The 21,301-nt window shown below is 47.9% G+C and overlaps 1 protein-coding gene and 1 long non-coding RNA gene across 2 annotated transcripts in view; both read right to left on the reverse strand.

The window, feature by feature from the left end:
• The window catches only part of LOC118366573 (collagen alpha-1(VI) chain-like), an 81,493-nt gene that overhangs the window by 55,111 nt on the left and 5,081 nt on the right, over positions 1-21,301 (reverse strand). The window contains exons 4-23 of the mRNA XM_052504438.1: positions 16,673-16,879; positions 15,364-15,520; positions 14,544-14,657; positions 12,402-12,422; positions 12,189-12,209; positions 11,990-12,034; positions 9,208-9,260; positions 9,006-9,050; positions 8,669-8,695; positions 8,496-8,522; positions 8,293-8,337; positions 7,159-7,212; positions 5,238-5,300; positions 5,082-5,145; positions 4,890-4,942; positions 4,555-4,702; positions 3,382-3,507; positions 3,176-3,204; positions 2,975-3,037; positions 2,843-2,893 (exon numbers count right to left, since the gene is read on the reverse strand). Coding sequence (XP_052360398.1) covers positions 2,843-2,893; positions 2,975-3,037; positions 3,176-3,204; positions 3,382-3,507; positions 4,555-4,702; positions 4,890-4,942; positions 5,082-5,145; positions 5,238-5,300; positions 7,159-7,212; positions 8,293-8,337; positions 8,496-8,522; positions 8,669-8,695; positions 9,006-9,050; positions 9,208-9,260; positions 11,990-12,034; positions 12,189-12,209; positions 12,402-12,422; positions 14,544-14,657; positions 15,364-15,520; positions 16,673-16,879 — 1,413 coding nt within the window. The remainder of the gene's footprint in view (positions 1-2,842; positions 2,894-2,974; positions 3,038-3,175; positions 3,205-3,381; positions 3,508-4,554; positions 4,703-4,889; positions 4,943-5,081; positions 5,146-5,237; positions 5,301-7,158; positions 7,213-8,292; positions 8,338-8,495; positions 8,523-8,668; positions 8,696-9,005; positions 9,051-9,207; positions 9,261-11,989; positions 12,035-12,188; positions 12,210-12,401; positions 12,423-14,543; positions 14,658-15,363; positions 15,521-16,672; positions 16,880-21,301) is intronic.
• On the reverse strand, positions 15,531-16,659 carry LOC127920370 (uncharacterized). Its single transcript, XR_008106078.1, has 3 exons — positions 16,339-16,659; positions 16,271-16,304; positions 15,531-16,236 (listed from the first exon to the last, which is right to left on the reverse strand). It is a non-coding gene; the product is annotated as an uncharacterized LOC127920370 (long non-coding RNA).

Consider the following 21,301-nt stretch of genomic DNA (forward strand, 5'->3'; position numbering starts at 1 on the left):
CAGACAGACAGACCTTTAAACCTGCAGGTCCTCTCAGACCAGGGTATCCAGACAGACAGACAGACAGACAGACAGACAGACCTTTAAACCTGCAGGTCCTCTCAGACCAGGGTATCCAGACAGACAGACAGACAGACAGACAGACAGACAGACAGACAGACAGACAGACCTTTAAACCTGCAAGTCCTCTCAGACCAGGGTATCCAGACAGACAGACCTTTAAACCTGCAGGTCCTCTCAGACCAGGGTATCCAGACAGACAGACAGACAGACAGACAGACAGACAGACAGACAGACAGACAGACAGACAGGACAGACAGACAGACGACAGACAGACAGACCTTTAAACCTGCAGGTCCTCTCAGACCTGGGTATATAGATAGAGAGAGATATACAGACAGACAGACAGACAGACAGACAGACAGACAGACAGACAGACAGACAGACAGACCTTTAAACCTGCAGGTCCTCTCAGACCTGGGTATATAGATAGAGAGAGATAGACAGACAGACAGACAGACAGACAGACAGACAGACAACCTGCAGGTCCTCTCAGACCAGGGTATCCAGACAGACAGACAGACCTTTAAACCTGCAGGTCCTCTCAGACCAGGGTATCCAGAGAGACAGACAGACCTTTAAACCTGCAGGTCCTCTCAGACCAGGACAGACAGACAGACAGACCTTTAAACCTGCAGGTCCTCTCAGATCAGACAGACAGACAGACAGACAGACAGACAGACAGACAGACAGACAGACAGACAGACCTTTAAACCTGCAGGTCCTCTCAGACCAGGGTATCCAGACAGACAGACAGACAGACCTGACAGACAGACAGACAGACAGACAGACAGACAGACAGACCTTTAAACCTGCAGGTCCTCTCAGACCAGGGTATCCAGACAGACAGACCTTTAAACCTGCAGGTCCTCTCAGACCAGGGTATCCAGACAGACAGACAGACAGACTGCAGACAGACAGAACAGACAGACAGACCATTAAACCTGCAGGTCCTCTCAGACCTGGGTATATAGATAGAGAGAGATATACAGACAGACAGACAGACAGACAGACAGACAGACAGACAGACAGACCTTTAAACCTGCAGGTCCTCTCAGACCTGGGTATATAGATAGAGAGAGATTGTCTGTCTGTCTGTCTGTCTGTCTGTCTGACAGACAGACAGACAGACAGACAGACAGACCTGCAGGTCCTCTCAGACCAGGGTATCCAGACAGACAGACAGACCTTTAAACCTGCAGGTCCTCTCAGACCAGGGTATCCAGAGAGACAGACAGACCTTTAAACCTGCAGGTCCTCTCAGACCAGGACAGACAGACAGACAGACCTTTAAACCTGCAGGTCCTCTCAGATCAGGGTATCCAGACAGACAGACAGACAGACAGACAGACAGACCTTTAAACCTGCAGGTCCTCTCAGACCTGGGTATATAGATAGAGAGATATATAGAGACAGACAGACAGACAGACAGACAGACAGACAGACAGACAGACAGACAGACAGACGAACAGACAGACAGACCATTAAACCTGCAGGTCCTCTCAGACCTGGGTATATAGATAGAGAGAGATATAGAGACAGACAGACAGACAGAAACCTGCAGGTCCTCTCAGACCAGGACAGACAGACAGACAGACAGACAGACAGACCTTTAAACCTGCAGGTCCTCTCAGACCAGGACCAGACAGACAGACAGACAGACCTTTAAACCTGCAGGTCCTCTCAGACCCAGACAGACAGACAGACAGACCTTTAAACCTGCAGGTCCTCTCAGACAGGGACAGACAGACAGACAGACAGACAGACAGACAGACAGACAGACAGACAGACCTTTAAACCTGCAGGTCCTCTCAGACCAGGGACAGACAGACAGACCTTTAAACCTGCAGGTCCTCTCAGACCAGGACAGACAGACAGACAGACAGACAGACAGACCTTTAAACCTGCAGGTCCTCTCAGACCAGACCAGACAGACAGACAGACAGACAGACAGACAGACCTTTAAACCTGCAGGTCCTCTCAGACCAGGGTATCCAGACAGACAGACCTTTAAACCTGCAGGACAGACCAGACAGACAGACAGACAGACAGACAGACAGACAGACAGACAAACCTGCAGGTCCTCTCAGACCAGGACAGACAGACAGACATACAGACAGACCTTTAAACCTGCAGGACAGACCAGGACAGACAGACAGACCTTTAAACCTGCAGGTCCTCTCAGACCAGAGAGATATACAGACAGACAGACAGACAGACAGACAGACAGACAGACAGACAGACTTTTAAACCTGCAGGTCCTCTCAGACCAGGGTATCCAGACAGACAGACAGACAGACAGACAGACAGACCTTTAAACCTGCAGGTCCTCTCAGACCAGGGTATCAGACAGACAGACAGACAGACAGACAGACAGACCTTTAAACCTGCAAGTCCTCTCAGACCAGGGTATCAGACAGACAGACAGACCTTTAAACCTGCAGGTCCTCTCAGACCAGGATATACAGACAGACAGACAGACAGACAGACAGACAGACAGACAGACAGACAGACAGACAGACAGACCTTTAAACCTGCAGGTCCTCTCAGACCAGGGTATATAGATAGAGAGAGACAGATAGAGAGACAGACAGACCTTTAAACCTGCAGGTCCTCTCAGACCAGGGTATCCCTGTAAGAAGATGAAAGAAAAATCTGAAATAGGCAAATGAGGTCCATGGACATTTGTCCAGACAATGTTGATAAATCATACTTGTAACTAAGAATCAAAACATGAATGCCTACTTATTGCTCAGAAATTCACTGCTGAATAAATACTTACCTGGAACCCTGGATATCCAGGTTGGCCTTCTCCCTGTGTTCCAGCATCACCCTGAAGAGAGAATCAAGATAATATTGTGTATTCAGAATATTAGCCTCATGATAAATCAGATAAGCTCTTCAATACACTCACCCTTTTCCCAATGGGCCCTGCATCTCCTGGTGCTCCTGGAGGCCCCCTGGGGCCCTTAACACCCTGGGGGGAGAGACCCTGGTCAAAAAATGCATTGTAGTTTGCATGTGTTACCACGTGGTACAGCTGTGTCATCATCGAAATCATTAAATGACTGGCCATCGTACCGCAGGCCCGTAAGGTCCTGGCTCTCCTCTGTACCCTTTGAGCCCAGACACTCCACTCAGACCCTTTCAGGGGGAAGAAATGAAGAGAGGGGGTGCGACAATGACTGGAGGTAAAACATCAACCTATATTTAGCAATAGCCCATGAGAGAGCTAGCCTGTTCCCCAAGAAGGTGTTGGTGGAACCATATAAGAAAGAACAAGTGATCACACAGAGTAATAGAGGACAGAGGGACACTCACCTGTGAACCCACATCTCCAGCCTGACCTTCATGACCCTGTGCTCCAGCAGAGCCTGTGTCACCCGTCTCCCCTTGACCACCTCTTATTCCTGGAGCACCTCTCAGTCCCCTCTCTCCCCCTACACCCTTAAGAGAGACAAATAGGAAGAGAGAGGGAGAGAGAGTGTCATGTGTGCTCCCTCTCCGGCCTCTAGGTCATCAGGCTGCTCGTTAAGGCGCACACCTGTCACCATTACGCGCACCTGCGCATCGTCAGACTCATCTGGACTCCATCACTTCCTGTATTACCTGCCCTATATATATGTCAGTCCCTTTGGTTCCTTCCCCGGGCATCATTGTTTCTGTTTCATATCTGTGTGCTGTTTGTGGTTCTTGTTTTGTATTTCGTTGTATTTATTTATTAAAACACAAACTCCCTGAACTTGTTTCCTGACTCTCAGCACACGTCGTTACAGAGAGAGAGAGAGGTCACCAGCTTGGATGTGAACAGCATTGTTCAGCTAAACAGCAACTTCCCATCGGTCAACAAGGCCGTTTTACCATAATGTAAACATCAAATAAAGGGTTTACAAAAGGTAAACCAATTTTTTTGATTCATTATATACTAATGTGTTTTCTTTTACAGTGATACAACTATTTAATTCAGCCATTTAGTCAATGTAGAGCAGGGATCACCAACTAGATTTCTTGAGCAGATTGTCGGGTGGACCGGAGCATAGTTACAAATAGAAAGCAAATTGACCTCAAGAAGCCCTGCTTACATTTGTATTCAATCACGTTTCTCTCTATTATGTGTGTGAATACTTGGGAACAGATTTCTTAAATTCCCTTGGAGCTGATTTCCTGTTGTCCAACAATAAAAAATAATAAGATGTCACTTATTTTTTAGAAAACTTGGGGGGTCAAATATTTATATTTTTATTTTACCTTAATTTAACTAGGCAAGTCAGTTAAGAACAAATTCTTATTTTCAATGAGGGCCTAGGAACAGTGGGTTAACTGGTCTAGGAACAGTGGGTTAACGGCCTGTTCAGGGGCAGAACGACAGAACAACACCTTGTCAGCTCGGGGGTTTGAACTTGCAACCTTTCGGTTACTAATCCAATGCTCATACCACTAGGCTACCCTGCCACCCCGGGCCAAATTCGGCCCATGCGCCATCAGTTGGGGTACCCTGATGTTCAGTGATCTAGTAAGATATGTGTCTTCCTGTGTCAGATTATGTGGACAGTGTTCGTCCTGGTCCGGGTGATGTATTGATTCTAGAACTAGCTGAGTTCCAAACCTCTGTGCCTGGCGCTCCAGACGGTCCAAAGTCCCCCTGTAAAACACAGAAAGGTGGACAGGTGCCTGAGGTCATCGTCCAAATGTTATTGGTTATGGCATCATTTTTCCATTCAACTATAAATAAAAATACACCTATACATTTGTGCGTTTATCACAACTGGCAGTTATCAGAATCTGCAACTTATTGACGATAAGAGTTATTGAGGTGGTGGTGTTTTTACTTGGTCTCCTTGGTCACCCTTATTTCCAGGTCCTCCGATTGGTCCAGGCTCCCCTACAGACACAGATGAAACAATACAGCCACACAGAAAAGCTATCCTCTGTGATAGATGGATGGATGATTGAATGATCAAATTATTGATTGATTAATTGATTGATTTGATTAGTTGATAAATCAATAGATTGATTGATTACCTTGGCTCCGTTGGCTCCAGACACTCCAGGAACCCCTGGCTCCCCAGGTGTTCCCATCTCTCCCTGTGGACAGGAAGGTCAAATAGAAATTTAAGTCACTCACACATTAAATAATGCAGAACAGACAATTAAGGTGCTGGGTATGACAGAGTTACCTTTTGTCCAGGTAATCCATAAGATCCTTCATCTCCTTTCTGCCCCAGAGGACCTGGCTCCCCCTATCAGAGGAAACAGTCATTACCAACATCAACCAGTCTGAACTTAAATATGAATACTTCAGATCAGAGGAAACAGTCATTACCAACATCAACCAGTCTGAACTTAAACATGAATACTTCAGATATAACTAACAGCATTCATTTACTATTTATCTAGAGGCTATGAAGTCTGCTGAGGACAGAGTTATGGGAATAATGTGTAGTATTGTGTTTGCAGTACATGTCAGTCTACTGATTAGCTCTGGCTCCTAGAGCGCTATTGGCTGCCAAGTGGTTCTTGGCTGTGGGGGGAAAATTCTGGGAAATGATGACCGCTTGGCGTAACGCTCCCAGAGATTCACTGTAACTAGTCTAGGAGGTCATGAATACAGTAAGCTGTGGTGTGTGTGGGTGTGTGTGGTGCGTGTAGTGTGTGTGTGGGTTCATGTGGTGAGTGTGTGAGTGAGGTGTGTGTGTGGGTGAGTGTGGTGCGTGTGTGGGTTTGTGTGGTGAGTGTGGTGTGTATGTGGGGTTGTGTGGTGAGTGTGGTGTGTGGGTGAGTGTGGTGCGTGTGTGGGTTTGTGTGGTGAGTGTGGTGTGTGTGGGTGAGTGTGGTGCGTGTGTGGATTCGTGTGGTGAGTGTGGTGTGTGTGTGGATTTGTGTGGTGAGTGTGGTGTGTGTGTGTGGGTACGTGTGGTGCGTGTGTGGATTCGTGTGGTGAGTGTGGTGTGTGTGTGTGGGTACGTGTGGTGCGTGTGTGGATTTGTGTGGTGCGTGTAGTGTGTGTGTGGGTGAGTGTGGTGCGTGTAGTGTGTGTGTGGGTGCGTTTGTGGGTTCGTGTGGTGTGTGTGTGTGGGTTCGTGTGGTGAGTGTGGTGCGTGTGTGTGTGGTGCGTGTAGTGTGTGTGTGTGTGTGTGTGTGGGTGCGTGTGGTGCCTGTGTGGGTTCGTGTGGTGCGTGTGGGGTTCGTGTGGTGAGTGTGGTGTGTGTGTGTGGGTGAGTGTGGTGCGTGTGTGGGTTTGTGTGGTGAGTGTGGTGTGTATGTGGGTTTGTGTGGTGAGTGTGGTGTGTGGGTGAGTGTGGTGCGTGTGTGGGTTTGTGTGGTGAGTGTGGTGTGTGTGGGTGAGTGTGGTGCGTGTGTGTGTGGATTCGTGTGGTGAGTGTGGTGTGTGTGTGGATCCGTGTGGTGAGTGTGGTGTGTGTGTGTGGGTACGTGTGGTGCGTGTGTGGATTCGTGTGGTGAGTGTGGTGTGTGTGTGTGGGTACGTGTGGTGCGTGTGTGGATTCGTGTGGTGCGTGTAGTGTGTGTGTGGGTGAGTGTGGTGCGTGTAGTGTGTGTGTGGGTGCGTGTGGTGCATGTGTGGGTTCGTGTGGTGTGTGTGTGTGTGGGTTCGTGTGGTGAGTGTGGTGCGTGTGTGTGTGGTGCGTGTGAGTGTGTGTGTGTGTGGGTGCGTGTGGTGCCTGTGTGGGTTCGTGTGGTGCGTGTGTGGGTTCGTGTGGTGCGTGTGTGGGTTCGTGTGGTGCGTGTGTGGGTTCGTGTGGTGAGTGTGGTGTGGGTTCGTGTGGTGAGTGTGGTGCGTGTGTGGGTTTGTGTGGTGAGTGTGGTGTGTGTGTGGGTGCGTGTGGTGTGTGTGTGGATTCGTGTGGTGAGTGTGGTGTGGGTTCGTGTGGTGAGTGTGGTGCGTGTGTGTGGGTACGTCCACATGGGACGGAGTAGATAGTATTATAAGGGGGAGTGTGGAAGTGGGACTAAGGAGGGCCGGTGGGGATCAGTCTGGAAAGACTGTGAAGAAAAAGAAAAGCAGCAGGAAACAAAACAAGCAGAATGTGATGACTTTGACTCTGGCTACATGACCTTGCATGACTCCTATAGACTTACCTCTGCCCCCTCGTCTCCTCTACAACCAGGCAGGCCCATGACCCCAGAGTCCCCCTACAGAGAGGGAAAGAGAGAGGGCGACGTGGGAGTTTACTGCACATTTCAAGGAATAATACGAACATGAGTGACCTCACTGAAGGTTTCCAGAGAAACAGAACTCTCTAATGTTCTTTGTAATCTGGGCCTACTACACAGTTATCTGCTCTGAAAAACATCTGCTCTGGTCTGAGAAACATGTCAAGGGATTCAGGACGCGGGGTGGAGGTGGAGGTGGAGGTGGAGGTGGAGGTGGAGGTGGAGGTGGAGGTGGGGACTGTCTTTAAGCTAAATCTTCAATTTTAATAATGTTTTGGAAAATATTTTTTAATTATTTGACTTCTATTTATTTATTTATATATATATTTTAAATATATATATATTTTTTTCTTCAGAAAAAACAGTTTACAGACAAAAAGTATAGAAACAGACAATGATAACATATGCTTATTAGTGATAACATAATTTTATTAGTGAATTTACATAGATGAATATGACATTTTTCCATTAGTGCAATTCGATTTATGAAGTAAAATAGTTTTTCTTGATCCTTTTCATGGTTAAGGAACTTCCTGTCAAATCTCCCAGGGGGGTTCTAAAGGGATGTGACCATGAGGCTTTAGTGCTGAACATTTAGTCTATAAAACACCTATATGATTCATCTGGCTCATATCCACCATACAGCACCTGGATTGGTTTTAAGATCATTTTTTTGGCACCCTGTTATACTCCATATAGTGCCTCACGGGGATGGACAAAAGTATTAATCTATACTGTATAATAGGTCTAGAGCCTATGGAAGAAGGTACAGGTGTTACATTATACTAACAGCCTTCAGCATGGGCTGAGCCATCCTTCGTCTGTATTTCATTCTCATCTTGTTTTCCTCTCAACCCCTCTAATAATTCTGGAATATGGGTATATATAAAGGGAGACCTGTGAGGGCGAAGCCTGCATCCCTGTTTAATTGGTCACTCACACTTTACGAGGCCTTGATAGCCTTGTTTTTCTGTTTGTAAGTTTACAGAGTGATACTCTTGTTAAACATTTAATAATGTGGGGGCTGTGTGTTGAGTCAGAGGTAGAAAACAAACAAACCACAAGGCCATCCTTCCCGTCCACTCCATCCGCTCCTTTCTCACCCTAGAAACACATGGGGCACATGACTTCAATTGATTGAATTGGTGAGTATGTGACAATGTGCATGACTGAATGGATGGATGGACACATGAATGAATGAATGAATGAATGAATGAATGAATGAATGAATGAACGAATGATGCATGAGATCAACAACATACCTTTTGTCCAGATGGTCCTCTTGGACCCTGTAGGGCAAAATAACGTTTGAACATTTTGACAGCTGAACCTATGGCTGTTGGATGATTTGATGTATTCTTTGTTTACATTATATATGTATGTACTACAAGGTTTATAAACACTATTACTCTCCACAAAATCGATGAGAGCTTACTCTGTCACCAGTAGGACCACGGTCACCCTGTAGAGAAAGAGCGTGACGAACATCAGGGTTTAGCTTCTAAGCACTTAATACGGACAGTTCAAATTCCTGGTGTTGGAAACACTGGGAACATATGGCATATTTCAATATAGTTAAGTGAATGCTAGTGGAACATTGCATTAGCTAACCTCATACAGCCAGACAAGTATGTCTCTAAATATTGCATTTACGCCATAGCTCTAAATTCTACCAGGCAATGTTACATTATAGCTAACCAGCATGTGTTATGAATAATCTAAAACATTCAAAGTGGTACATATTTTTATTTTAGATAAATAATCACTCTGACCTTCTCTCCTCTGTGTCCTTGGGGCCCCTGGTCACCTGCAGTCCCCTAGGTGACAAAGATATGATCCACATGTGATCTACATATGATCCACATTGCCTGTAGCCATAATCTGTAGCATCAAACAGGCTACAAAGCATAATGTATCCACAGTCTACAGTCAGCAGACAGACAAGTTCACGTTCTGTAATGTGTCATATACTACCTTTGCTCCCAAACTTCCCGGTCTCCCGGCAACCCCTGACGTCCTGGAGTTCCCTGAAAAAAAAGAATCATATCTATTTCTCATTGTCATCAGTCAACCTCTTCCAGTGTTAGTCATTCTGAAGCAGAGTCTGAGTGAAGCCGTTTGTATAAACTGTGTTAAGCTACAGGAAGCTTCTATCCCCAAGCAATACGACTGATAAATAGATAACAACATGGAGTATCTGAGTTAACCTTGTATCTTTATTGACCTTTTATTTTTATTTGTGCACTGTCTCTGTTCACACGCACAGGGCCCTACACACACACACACACACACACACACACACACACACACACACACACACACACACACACACACACTGTCACACACACGCACACCACACACACACACACACACACACACACACACACACACACACACACACACACACACACACACACACACACACACACACACACACACACACACACACACACACACACGCACTCACACACACACACACACACGCACACACACACACACACACACACACACACACACACACACACACACACACACACACACACACACACACAGGGCCCTACACACACACACACACACACACACACACACACACACACACACACACACACACACACACACACACACACACACTGTCTCTGTTCACACGCACAGGGCCCTACACACACACACACACTGTCTCTGTTCACACGCACAGGGCCCACACACACACACACACACACACACACACACACACACACACACACACACACACACACACACACACACACACACACACACACACACACACACACACACACACACACACACACACTCACACACTGTCACTCCATCATCTGCTCACTCAGACATAATATGCACATTCATATTGACTCTACACACAAGCACAGCCACTCACATACAAGCTGCTGCTACTCTGTTTATCTTATATCCTGTTGCCTAGTCACCTATATATATATATATATATATATATATATATATAACTGTAGCTCAGTTGGTAGAGCATGCCGCTTGCCGCATGCCGCTTGTAACGCCAGGGTAGTGGGTTCGATTCCCGGGACCACCCATACGTAGAATGTATGCACACATGACTGTAAGTCGCTTTGGATAAAAGCGTCTGCTAAATGGCATTTATTATTATTTATTATATCTACCTCCAACACTCCAATGTTCCTGCACATTGTAATTATGGTATTGGAACTGACCCTGTATATAGTATGCTTACTTACTTACTTATTGTTAGGTTTTGAGTTTGCAAGAAAGGCATTTCACTGTACTTGTGCATGTGACATTACACCCTTTGGCCTAAAATTCCCATTGAGACAGAGAAGAAAGTCTTGGACTTGCCAGACTGCCAGAAGTTGTGTACAGAACACGGTACTGTACAATAGAATCAATCAAACTAAGCTTTTTCAGTTCCACTACCTCCTCGTCTCCTTAATGCATTTCTTGGCTGGAACACACAAGAGCTGTGTTGACTAGCAGTGGGCTAGGCAGGCCATCTGGACACCATGATTAGATCAGACACAGAGAAGGCCAGAGTCATTAGTCCCCATCAGGTAAACAGGGGCCTGGGGGCACGCTCAGATCACACATAGAAATGTCTGTTATAGAGTGGACATCATTCCCTATTCCACATGACATAGAAGCATGGCTTTTCTATGTAATATATTTCTATCTCAATGTTCCATAACGCTGCACCCCATGGAATACAGTCCTGGTAAAGCAAAGATTGTCATCTCATTAGCATTCCATTGGATATTGGCGCAAAGCCACTCCCATCCTTAAAACCTTTGGTTTGAATCCAGACCACAGCAGGGGCAGCTCTGGATCCTCTATAGACAAGTTACAACTGAATCAAGCCTCAGTCTTTCAATTTGTCTTACTCTCGCTCTCATCACTCTTATACACAGTCAATCACGCCTCCATCACACACACGCACACACACGCACACACACACACTTTTATCTTATGTACATTAGCAAGGGAAACACGTCTCTTTGCCCTGATAGTAAAAGCACATGCCATGCGATCTTATTCTGTAACGGAAAACATCCCATGATACTGTAGACGACTGGCTTGAAACCCTTGACCTCCACTGGTTGAATCTCATGTTTATGGATAAGCCAGTCTATTCCATCCTTTCTTTTTTTCAATCAATCTGATTACAAACCAGTATCAGTACTTTCTGTTTCACTCATTCTTTCACTGTCCTGATATTGACCTTGTAATACTGTGTGATTATAAATGTCTGGCATATTTATAGTAATGTGCACAAATGCACACACACACACACACACACACACACACACACACACACACACACACACACACACACACACACACACACACACACACACACACACACACACACACACACACACACACACACACACACACACACACACACACACACACACACACACACGCGCGCACGTGTTTACATTGTGAATCCTTACTGTATATGAACTGCAGTACGTGAGCCAAATCACCAGGGTTTGATTAATGTTCCTCAGGCCCCCTTCTCCACCCCCCCAATGCTTACTTATCCCTTACTTAGTCACTGAGAGTTGGAGCTAAGCAAACCATCAGTAATTTGAGGTAAGTATAAGGTAAGGTATCTGTTTGAATCTGTCGATGTGCTCTTGAGCAAGGCACTCTAATAACCCTAATTGCCCCAGTAAGCTGCCCTGGATACGACGGTCTGGTAAATCTTAATGTGGTGTTTTAACTAAAAGGAAAACAGAGAGCACCCTACCGCGCCCCCTCCTGCACCAGCAGGGCCTTGAGATCCCAGGGGAACCTGTGAAACAAAGAACACTGATGAGAAAGACTTCTGACTCCACTGGACCCCATATTAAAACTATACTGAGATCAGATTAATCAAGACAAACAATCTGTAATGAAGTTTTCTGCGAGATCATGTTGAAAAGGTACGACAATGTGATCAGGCTTACCTTGCACTCGAACGAACAGCACTGAAAAAGAACAATAAACATAAATCAACCCCAGTCATAATCACTGTTCATAAATAATATCACAAACAACAATCATCACACTGTATTGGTCGGGAACTATCAAATCAAATCCAATTGTATTGGTAACATACACATATTTAGCAGATGTTGTAGCGAAATGCTTGTATCAAAAAGACTGAAGAAAAAACTCACCACAGATTCAGAATCCTTGTACTACAGATCCATAAAAGAAGAGACAGACATTTGGTTAGAATAGTCTGTTTGGGCAACAACAAAAAATGCCCTACAGTAAATTACATTTAGGTACAGGGCCTTGGTTTAAAAATGTCCGCTTGTATGATGGTAACTATGTGACGATGGTGTACTCACCATGGTAGACACTATGGAGCTGATGGTGTACTCACCATGGTAGACACTATGGAGCTGATGGTGTAATCACCATGGTAGACACTATGGAGCTGATGGAGCTGTGTACTCACCATGGTAGACACTATGGAGCTGATGGTGTACTCACCATGGTAGACACTATGGAGCTGATGGTGTACTCACCATGGTAGACACTATGGAGCTGATGGTGTTCTCACCATGGTAGACACTATGGAGCTGATGGTGTACTCACCATGGTAGACACTATGGAGCTGATGGTGTACTCACCATGGTAGACACTATGGAGCTGATGGTGTACTCACCATGGTAGACACTATGGAGCTGATGGTGTACTCACCATGGTAGACACTATGGAGCTGATGGTGTACTCACCATGGTAGACACTATGGAGCTGATGGTGTACTCACCATGGTAGACACTATGGAGCTGATGGTGTTCTCACCATGGTAGACACTATGGAGCTGATGGTGTACTCACCATGGTAGACACTATGGAGCTGATGGTGTACTCACCATGGTAGACACTATGGAGCTGATGGTGTACTCACCATGGTAGACACTATGGAGCTGATGGTGTACTCACCATGGTAGACACTATGGAGCTGATGGTGTACTCACCATGGTAAACACTATGGAGCTGATGGTGTACTCACCATGGTAGACACTATGGAGCTGATGGTGTACTCACCATGGTAGACACTATGGAGCTGATGGTGTTCTCACCATGGTAGACACTATGGAGCTGATGGTGTACTCACCATGGTAGACACTATGGAGCTGATGGTGTACTCACCATGGTAGACACTATGGAGCTGATGGTGTTCTCACCATGGTAGACACTATGGAGCTGATGGTGTTCTCACCATGGTAAACACTATGGAGCTGATGGTGTACTCACCATGGTAGACACTATGGAGCTGATGGTGTACTCACCATGGTAGACACTATGGAGCTGATGGTGTACTCACCATGGTAGACACTATGGAGCTGATGGTGTACTCACCATGGTAGACACTATGGAGCTGATGGTGTACTCACCATGGTAGACACTATGGAGCTGATGGTGTTCTCACCATGGTAGACACTATGGAGCTGATGGTGTACTCACCATGGTAGACACTATGGAGCTGATGGTGTACTCACCATGGTAGACACTATGGAGCTGATGGTGTACTCACCATGGTAGACACTATGGAGCTGATGGTGTACTCACCATGGTAGACACTATGGAGCTGATGGTGTACTCACCATGGTAAACACTATGGAGCTGATGGTGTACTCACCATGGTAGACACTATGGAGCTGATGGTGTACTCACCATGGTAGACACTATGGAGCTGATGGTGTACTCACCATGGTAGACACTATGGAGCTGATGGTGTTCTCACCATGGTAAACACTATGGAGCTGATGGTGTACTCACCATGGTAGACACTATGGAGCTGATGGTGTTCTCACCATGGTAGACACTATGGAGCTGATGGTGTTCTCACCATGGTAGACACTATGGAGCTGATGGTGTACTCACCATGGTAAACACTATGGAGCTGATGGTGTACTCACCATGGTAGACACTATGGAGCTGATGGTGTACTCACCATGGTAAACACTATGGAGCTGATGGTGTACTCACCATGGTAGACACTATGGAGCTGATGGTGTTCTCACCATGGTAGACACTATGGAGCTGATGGTGTTCTCACCATGGTAGACACTATGGAGCTGATGGTGTTCTCACCATGGTAAACACTATGGAGCTGATGGTGTTCTCACCATGGTAGACACTATGGAGCTGATGGTGTACTCACCATGGTAGACACTATGGAGCTGATGGTGTACTCACCATGGTAGACACTATGGAGCTGATGGTGTACTCACCATGGTAGACACTATGGAGCTGATGGTGTACTCACCATGGTAGACACTATGGAGCTGATGGTGTACTCACCATGGTAGACACTATGGAGCTGATGGTGTTCCTAACAACCTGCAGGTCCTCACTAGTAGCAGACATGTTATGGGTGTGTTGTAGATCTGTTGCTATGGAACCAAGTCTGTTGTCCTGCAGAGAGAGAGAGAGAGAGAGAGAGAGATAGAGAGAGAGGTGAGAGGGAGAGAGGAGGGAGGGAGGGAGGGAGGGAGGGAGGGAGGGAGGGAGGGAGGGAGAGAGAGAGAGAGAGAGAGAGAGAGAGAGAGCGAGAGCGAGCGAGAGAGTGAGAGAGAGCGAGAGCGAGAGCGAGAGTGAGAGCGAGAGAGAGAGAGAGAGAGAGAGTTAGAGCGAGCCTTAGAGACAGAGACAGAGACTGAAACACTGAAAAACTACCTCAAACTGGAAAAACTACAGTAAAAAAGGCAGTTTTAATTGTTTTAATTATTTTATTTTTATTTTATTTAACTAGGCAAGTCAGTTAAGAACAAATTCTTATATACAATGACGGCCTACCCCGGCCCAACCCGGACGACACTGGGCCAATTGTGCGCCGCCCTAAGGGACTCCCAATCACGGCCGTATGTGATACAGCCTGGGTTTTGGCATACCCACAAATTCTTGAGGTGCAAGAGAAGAATGCAAGAATGCTACATATAAATATATAATATATCAAATACAGTGGGATGCTTGAGTTAAAAAACTCAAGGATGTCAGACTACAGCCAATCCAGTTTGTTTGAGCAGTATTAGTTATTGTATTTCCATGACCACTACAGAGGGCATAGTTCTCTATCTACAACCTGGGCCTTCTAGCCAGAGCTCTATTCCCTCTTGATTACCAGGTGATGTGGAGTGATAGCCACGCTGAAGATGTTAATGTTCATGGCTCTGGCCTCAGACACAGTGTATGCCACCCCGCCACACGGCTCCTTATAGCCGTCCAGCGGGTGGCCATCTGTCACCACCACCATGTACTTGTTGCCATGGAGAGGAGAGCTGTGGGTTGAAGAAAGAGATACAACGAAGCAGAACGTGTGAGTCAAACGGGATCCTTTCTGTATAATTGTGGAGCAGACTTTATTTTGTCAGAAGCTTTGTGGAGGAACTCCATCTCCTAGGAGAGGTTTGAATGTATATCTGTTTACCCCTGCAAAGATGCAGGAAATGTGTTTTTAACTTGCCCCTGACAAAACGTTGAACTCTGCTCCAAGGTGTAAATATCAAAGCATTTTCCTAAGGGCACTATAGAAGTGAAGGAGGAACGTATTACACAATATCAAAGTATCATGCACGGTATATTGGGAAGAAACGCATGTGTTTTAAGACACTCTCTCACACACGTCACATTTGGGATGGATACATGGATACAGACTGACAGACAGACAAGACTGACTAACTAATAACTGACTGATACTAACTACTCAATCAACCAATCTGCCACGCCCTGATCTGTTTCACCTGTCCTTGTGATGGTCTCTACCCCCTCCAGGTGTCGCTTATTTTCCACAGTGTATTTATCCCAGTGTTTCCTGTCTCTCTGAGCCAGTTTGTCTTGTATGTTTCCAAGTCAACCAGCGTGTTTCTCCCTGTGCTCCTGCTTTTGCTTGTCCTCGTCCTCCCGGTTTTGACCCCATGTCTGTTTTCTGGACTCTGTCCCACCTGCCTGTCCCACCTGCCTGTCCCACCTTCCTGTCCAGTCTGCCTGCCCTGACCTCCAGCCTGCCTGTCCAGTCTGCCTGCCCTGACCTCGAGCCTGCCTGTCCAGTCTGCCTGCCCTGACCTCGAGCCTGCCTGACCAGTCTGCCTGCCCTGACCTCGAGCCTGCCTGTCCAGTCTGCCTGCCCTGACCTCGAGCCTGCCTGTCCAGTCTGCCTGCCCTGACCTCGAGCCTGCCTGTCCAGTCTGCCTGCCCTGACCTCGAGCCTGCCTGTCCAGTCTGCCTGCCCTGACCTCGAGCCTGCCTGTCCAGTCTGCCTGCCCTGACCTCGAGCCTGCCTGCCACTCTGTACCTCCTAGACTCTGATCTGGTTTTGAACTTTTGCCTGTCCACGACCATTCTCTTGCCTACCCTTTTTTAAACTAATAAATATCAAATAATCAAACCATCTGCATCTGGGCCCTGAGCCCTTATACAATCGATGGACTCACCCTGTCATCAGCTGCCCAGTTGCTACGGAGATGGCACAGTCGGTGTGGGTTCCCTTGCCGATGTAGCGAATGTCCTGTATAGCTCTCTTCAGCTGAGCTCTTCCTTGGGCCTCCTTGGTGCTGGTCAGCTCCCTCATCACCTTTACCTCATCACTGTAGTGCAGCACTCCCACACTCCACGTCAGGTTACGCTCACAGCTGTAGTATCTAGATGAGTACAGGCAGAGCTATGTCACAATGGCACACAAAGCGTGACACCAAGCAAGTTACCTCTGATCTACATGCACTACAGGGACAATTCCCCTAAATCAGCAGTATTTAATTTACTGTCTACAGATTAGAAGGCAGGGAGTTGGCTCATGGGAATGATGTATTGATTCCCAGAGGGGAGAAAGTGGTACTAAAACTTGATAGAACAAATCTATTCCCAGTTTGCCGTCTTGTCAAAAGCCCCAAGCATATTTAGACTCATCGTCCTCCTGCTATTTTCTCCAATACCCAATCAAACCATCAGGCAGTTGCTATTCTGATGAAGTCAATGAAAGATACAGAAAAACTCAACCAACCGTGTCAAGAACCAGGAGCTGTCAATAACTAGGTGTTCTTTAGCTCTTTGAACTTTAGGCCAGTAGCATTTTGCATACTTCAGTAGGATCACATCACTAATGAATCACATCACAAAAATATATATACTATTTTGGCTGTTTTGCAAAGAAGTTGAGTCAGACACATTAGAGGATACACCATGATCTTTGGCAAATACTTGGACATTGAGCTGATGATATTTTATTGTACAACAATGTATTGAATCACAGGGCTTCTCCAAAACATGGGCCCCAATTCAATAAATGTCAGATAATGACAAAGCTCACTGTGTGCTGCATGACAAAGCTCACTGTGTGCTGCATGACAAAGCTCACTGTGTGCTGCATGACAAAGCTCACTGTGTGCTGCATGACAAAGCTCACTGTGTGCCTGCATGACAAAGCTCACTGTGTGCCTGCATGACACAGCTCACTGTGTGCTGCATGACAAAGCTCACTGTGTGCCTGCATGACAAAGCTCACTGTGTGCTGCATGACAAAACTCACTGTGTGTCTGCATGACAAAGCTCACTGTGTGCTGCATGACAAAGCTCACTGTGTGCTGCATGACAAAGCTCACTGTGTGCTGCATGACAAAGCTCACTGTGTGCTGCATGACAAAGCTCACTGTGTGTCTGCATGACAAAGCTCACTGTGTGCTGCATGACAAAGCTCACTGTGTGCTGCATGACAAAGCTCACTGTGTGCTGCATGACAAAGCTCACTGTGTGCCTGCATGACACAGCTCACTGTGTGCTGCATGACAAAGCTCACTGTGTGCTGCATGACAAAGCTCACTGTGTGCTGCATGACACAGCTCACTGTGTGCTGCATGACAAAGCTCACTGTGTGCTGCATGACACAGCTCACTGTGTGCTGCATGACAAAGCTCACTGTGTGCTGCATGACAAAGCTCACTGTGTGCTGCATGACAAAGCTCACTGTGTGCTGCATGACAAAGCTCACTGTGTGCTGCATGACAAAGCTCACTGTGTGCTGCATGACAAAGCTCACTGTGTGCTGCATGACCTAAAGTGTTGTTCTCTTATTTGTGTATTTCTTATCACGTGAAGACGTCATTCATCAGGTCCTCTGAACTTCAGGAGGACAACACCTCAGCTGTAAGGTGAGACTTCGTTAGATGAAGATAACATATCAACCTTTCTCTCAGTCAGGAATGCAGCTCAGTGCCCCAAAGGTAAACCACAAACCTTTTCTGGGCGAATGATTTGGAATGGCTGCACTGAACAAACACGCACAGTCACTCATTACACTTGCTGCCTGTCTGAGCTTGTTAGTGAGTAACACGCACACACACACACACACACACACACACACACACACACACACACACACACACACACACACACACACACACACACACACACACACACACACACACACACACACACACACACACACACACACACACAGGCATTCAGTGATGAAACGTATCGGTATGGGCCACAGAAAACACAGCTCAAATATTTTAACCGTAATAGTTGCACTGTTTCCGAACAGTGGGATGGCAAAAGCAAATCTATTACGATTATAATAGATAAGTCGCAGCATCTGTATAAATGCTGCTGGTCTTAGCAAAAAGCCCAATGCGTTTTGTAGTTCAACAAGATGAGCTGTCTTGGCCTCCGTAGACCGCTTTCCTTCAGTCAAATGACCAAATCGCCCTCTAGTGGCCTCATGGATGGAATGTTATTCATATTTGTCATCATTTCATAATGAATAAACGTTTCTTTTTTTTGTCAAACGATTTTGTTATATTTTTCTGTGATGTATATAAAGTGTAATAGTGGGATGCAAACTTAAAATGTAATACATTTGAACTATATCTATCACACACGGATCTGTTTCACCTGTCTTTGTGATTGTCTCCACCCCGCTCCAGGTGTCGCCCATCTCCCCCATTATCCCCTGTGTATTTATACCTGTGTTCTCTGTTTGTGTATTGCCAGTTTGTCAAGTCAACCAGTGTTTTTGTTCTCAGCTCCTGCTTTTCCCAGTCTCTATTTTTCTCCCCCTCCTGGTTTTGACCCTTGGCTGTCCTGACTTTGAACCCGGCTGCCTGACCACTCTGCCTGAGCCTGCCTGTTGACCAGTTCCTTTCCCCTACCTCTGGATTATTGACCCCTGCCTACCTTGACCCTGAGCCTGCCTGCCGTCCGGTACCGTTGCCCCACCTCTGGTTTACTGACCCCTGCCTACCCTGACCCTGAGCCTGCCTGCCGTCCGGTACCGTTGCCCCACCTCTGGTTTACTGACCCCTGCCTACCCTGACCCTGAGCCTGCCTGCCGTCCGGTACCGTTTCCCCACCTCTGGTTTACTGACCCCTGCCTACCTTGACCCTGAGCCTGCCTGCCGTCCGGTACCGTTGCCCCACCTCTGGTTTACTGACCCCTGCCTACCCTGACCCTGAGCCTGCCTGCCGTCCGGTACCGTTTCCCCACCTCTGGTTTACTGACCCCTGCCTACCTTGACCCTGAGCCTGCCTGCCGTCCGGTACCATTGCCCCACCTCTGGTTTACTGACCCCTGCCTACCTTGACCCTGAGCCTGCCTGCCGTCCGGTACCGTTTCCCCACCTCTGGTTTACTGACCCCTGCCTACCTTGACCCTGAGCCTGCCTGCCGTCCGGTACCGTTGCCCCACCTCTGGTTTACTGACCCCTGCCTACCTTGACCCTGAGCCTGCCTGCCGTCCGGTGCCGTTGCCCCACCTCTGGTTTACTGACCCCTGCCTACCCTGACCCTGAGCCTGCCTGCCGTCCGGTACCGTTTCCCCACCTCTGGTTTACTGACCCCTGCCTACCCTGACCCTGAGCCTGCCTGCCGTCCGGTACCGTTGCCCCACCTCTGGTTTACTGACCCCTGCCTACCCTGACCCTGAGCCAGCCTGCCGCCCGGTACCGTTTCCCCACCTCTGGTTTACTGACCCCTGCCTACCCTGACCCTGAGCCTGCCTGCCGTCCGGTACCGTTGCCCCACCTCTGGTTTACTGACCCCTGCCTACCTTGACCCTGAGCCTGCCTGCCGTCCGGTACCGTTGCCCCACCTCTGGTTTACTGACCCCTGCCTACCCCTGACCCTGAGCCTGCCTGCCGTCCGGTACCGTTTCCCCACCTCTGGTTTACTGACCCCTGCCTACCCCTGACCCTGAGCCTGCCTGCCGTCCGGTACCGTTTCCCCACCTCTGGTTTACTGACCCCTGCCTACCCCTGACCCTGAGCCTGCCTGCCGTCCGGTACCGTTGCCCCACCTCTGGTTTACTGACCCCTGCCTACCTTGACCCTGAGCCTGCCTGCCGTCCGGTACCGTTTCCCCACCTCTGGGTTACTGACCCCTGCCTACCTTGACCCTGAGCCTGCCTGCCGTCCGGTACCGTTTCCCCACCTCTGGTTTACTGACCCCTGCCTACCTTGACCCTGAGCCTGCCTGCCGTCCGGTACCGTTTCCCCACCTCTGGTTTACTGACCCCTGCCTACCTTGACCCTGAGCCTGCCTGCCGTCCGGTACCGTTTCCCCACCTCTGGTTTACTGACCGCTGCCTACCCCTGACCCTGAGCCTGCCTGCCGTCCGGTACCGTTTCCCCACCTCTGGTTTACTGACCCCTGCCAATCCCTGACCCTGAGCCTGCCTGCCGTCCGGTACCGTTTCCCCACCTCTGGTTTACTGACCCCTGCCTACCTTGACCCTGAGCCTGCCTGCCGTCCGGTACCGTTTCCCCACCTCTGGGTTACTGACCCCTGCCTACCTTGACCCTGAGCCTGCCTGCCGTCCAGTACCGTTTCCCCACCTCTGGGTTACTGACCCCTGCCTACCCCCCCTGAGCCTGCCTGCCGTCCGGTACCGTTTCCCCACCTCTGGTTTACTGACCGCTGCCTACCGTACCGTTTCTCCACCTCTGGTTTACTGACCCCTGCCAACCCCTGACCCTGAGCCTGCCTGCCGTCCGGTACCGTTTCCCCACCTCTGGGTTACTGACCCCTGCCTACCTTGACCCTGAGCCTGCCTGCCGTCCGGTACCGTTTCC

Source organism: Oncorhynchus keta, unplaced genomic scaffold (genome assembly GCF_023373465.1).
Source record: "Oncorhynchus keta strain PuntledgeMale-10-30-2019 unplaced genomic scaffold, Oket_V2 Un_contig_19179_pilon_pilon, whole genome shotgun sequence".
Taxonomy (NCBI): Eukaryota; Metazoa; Chordata; class Actinopteri; order Salmoniformes; family Salmonidae; genus Oncorhynchus; species Oncorhynchus keta.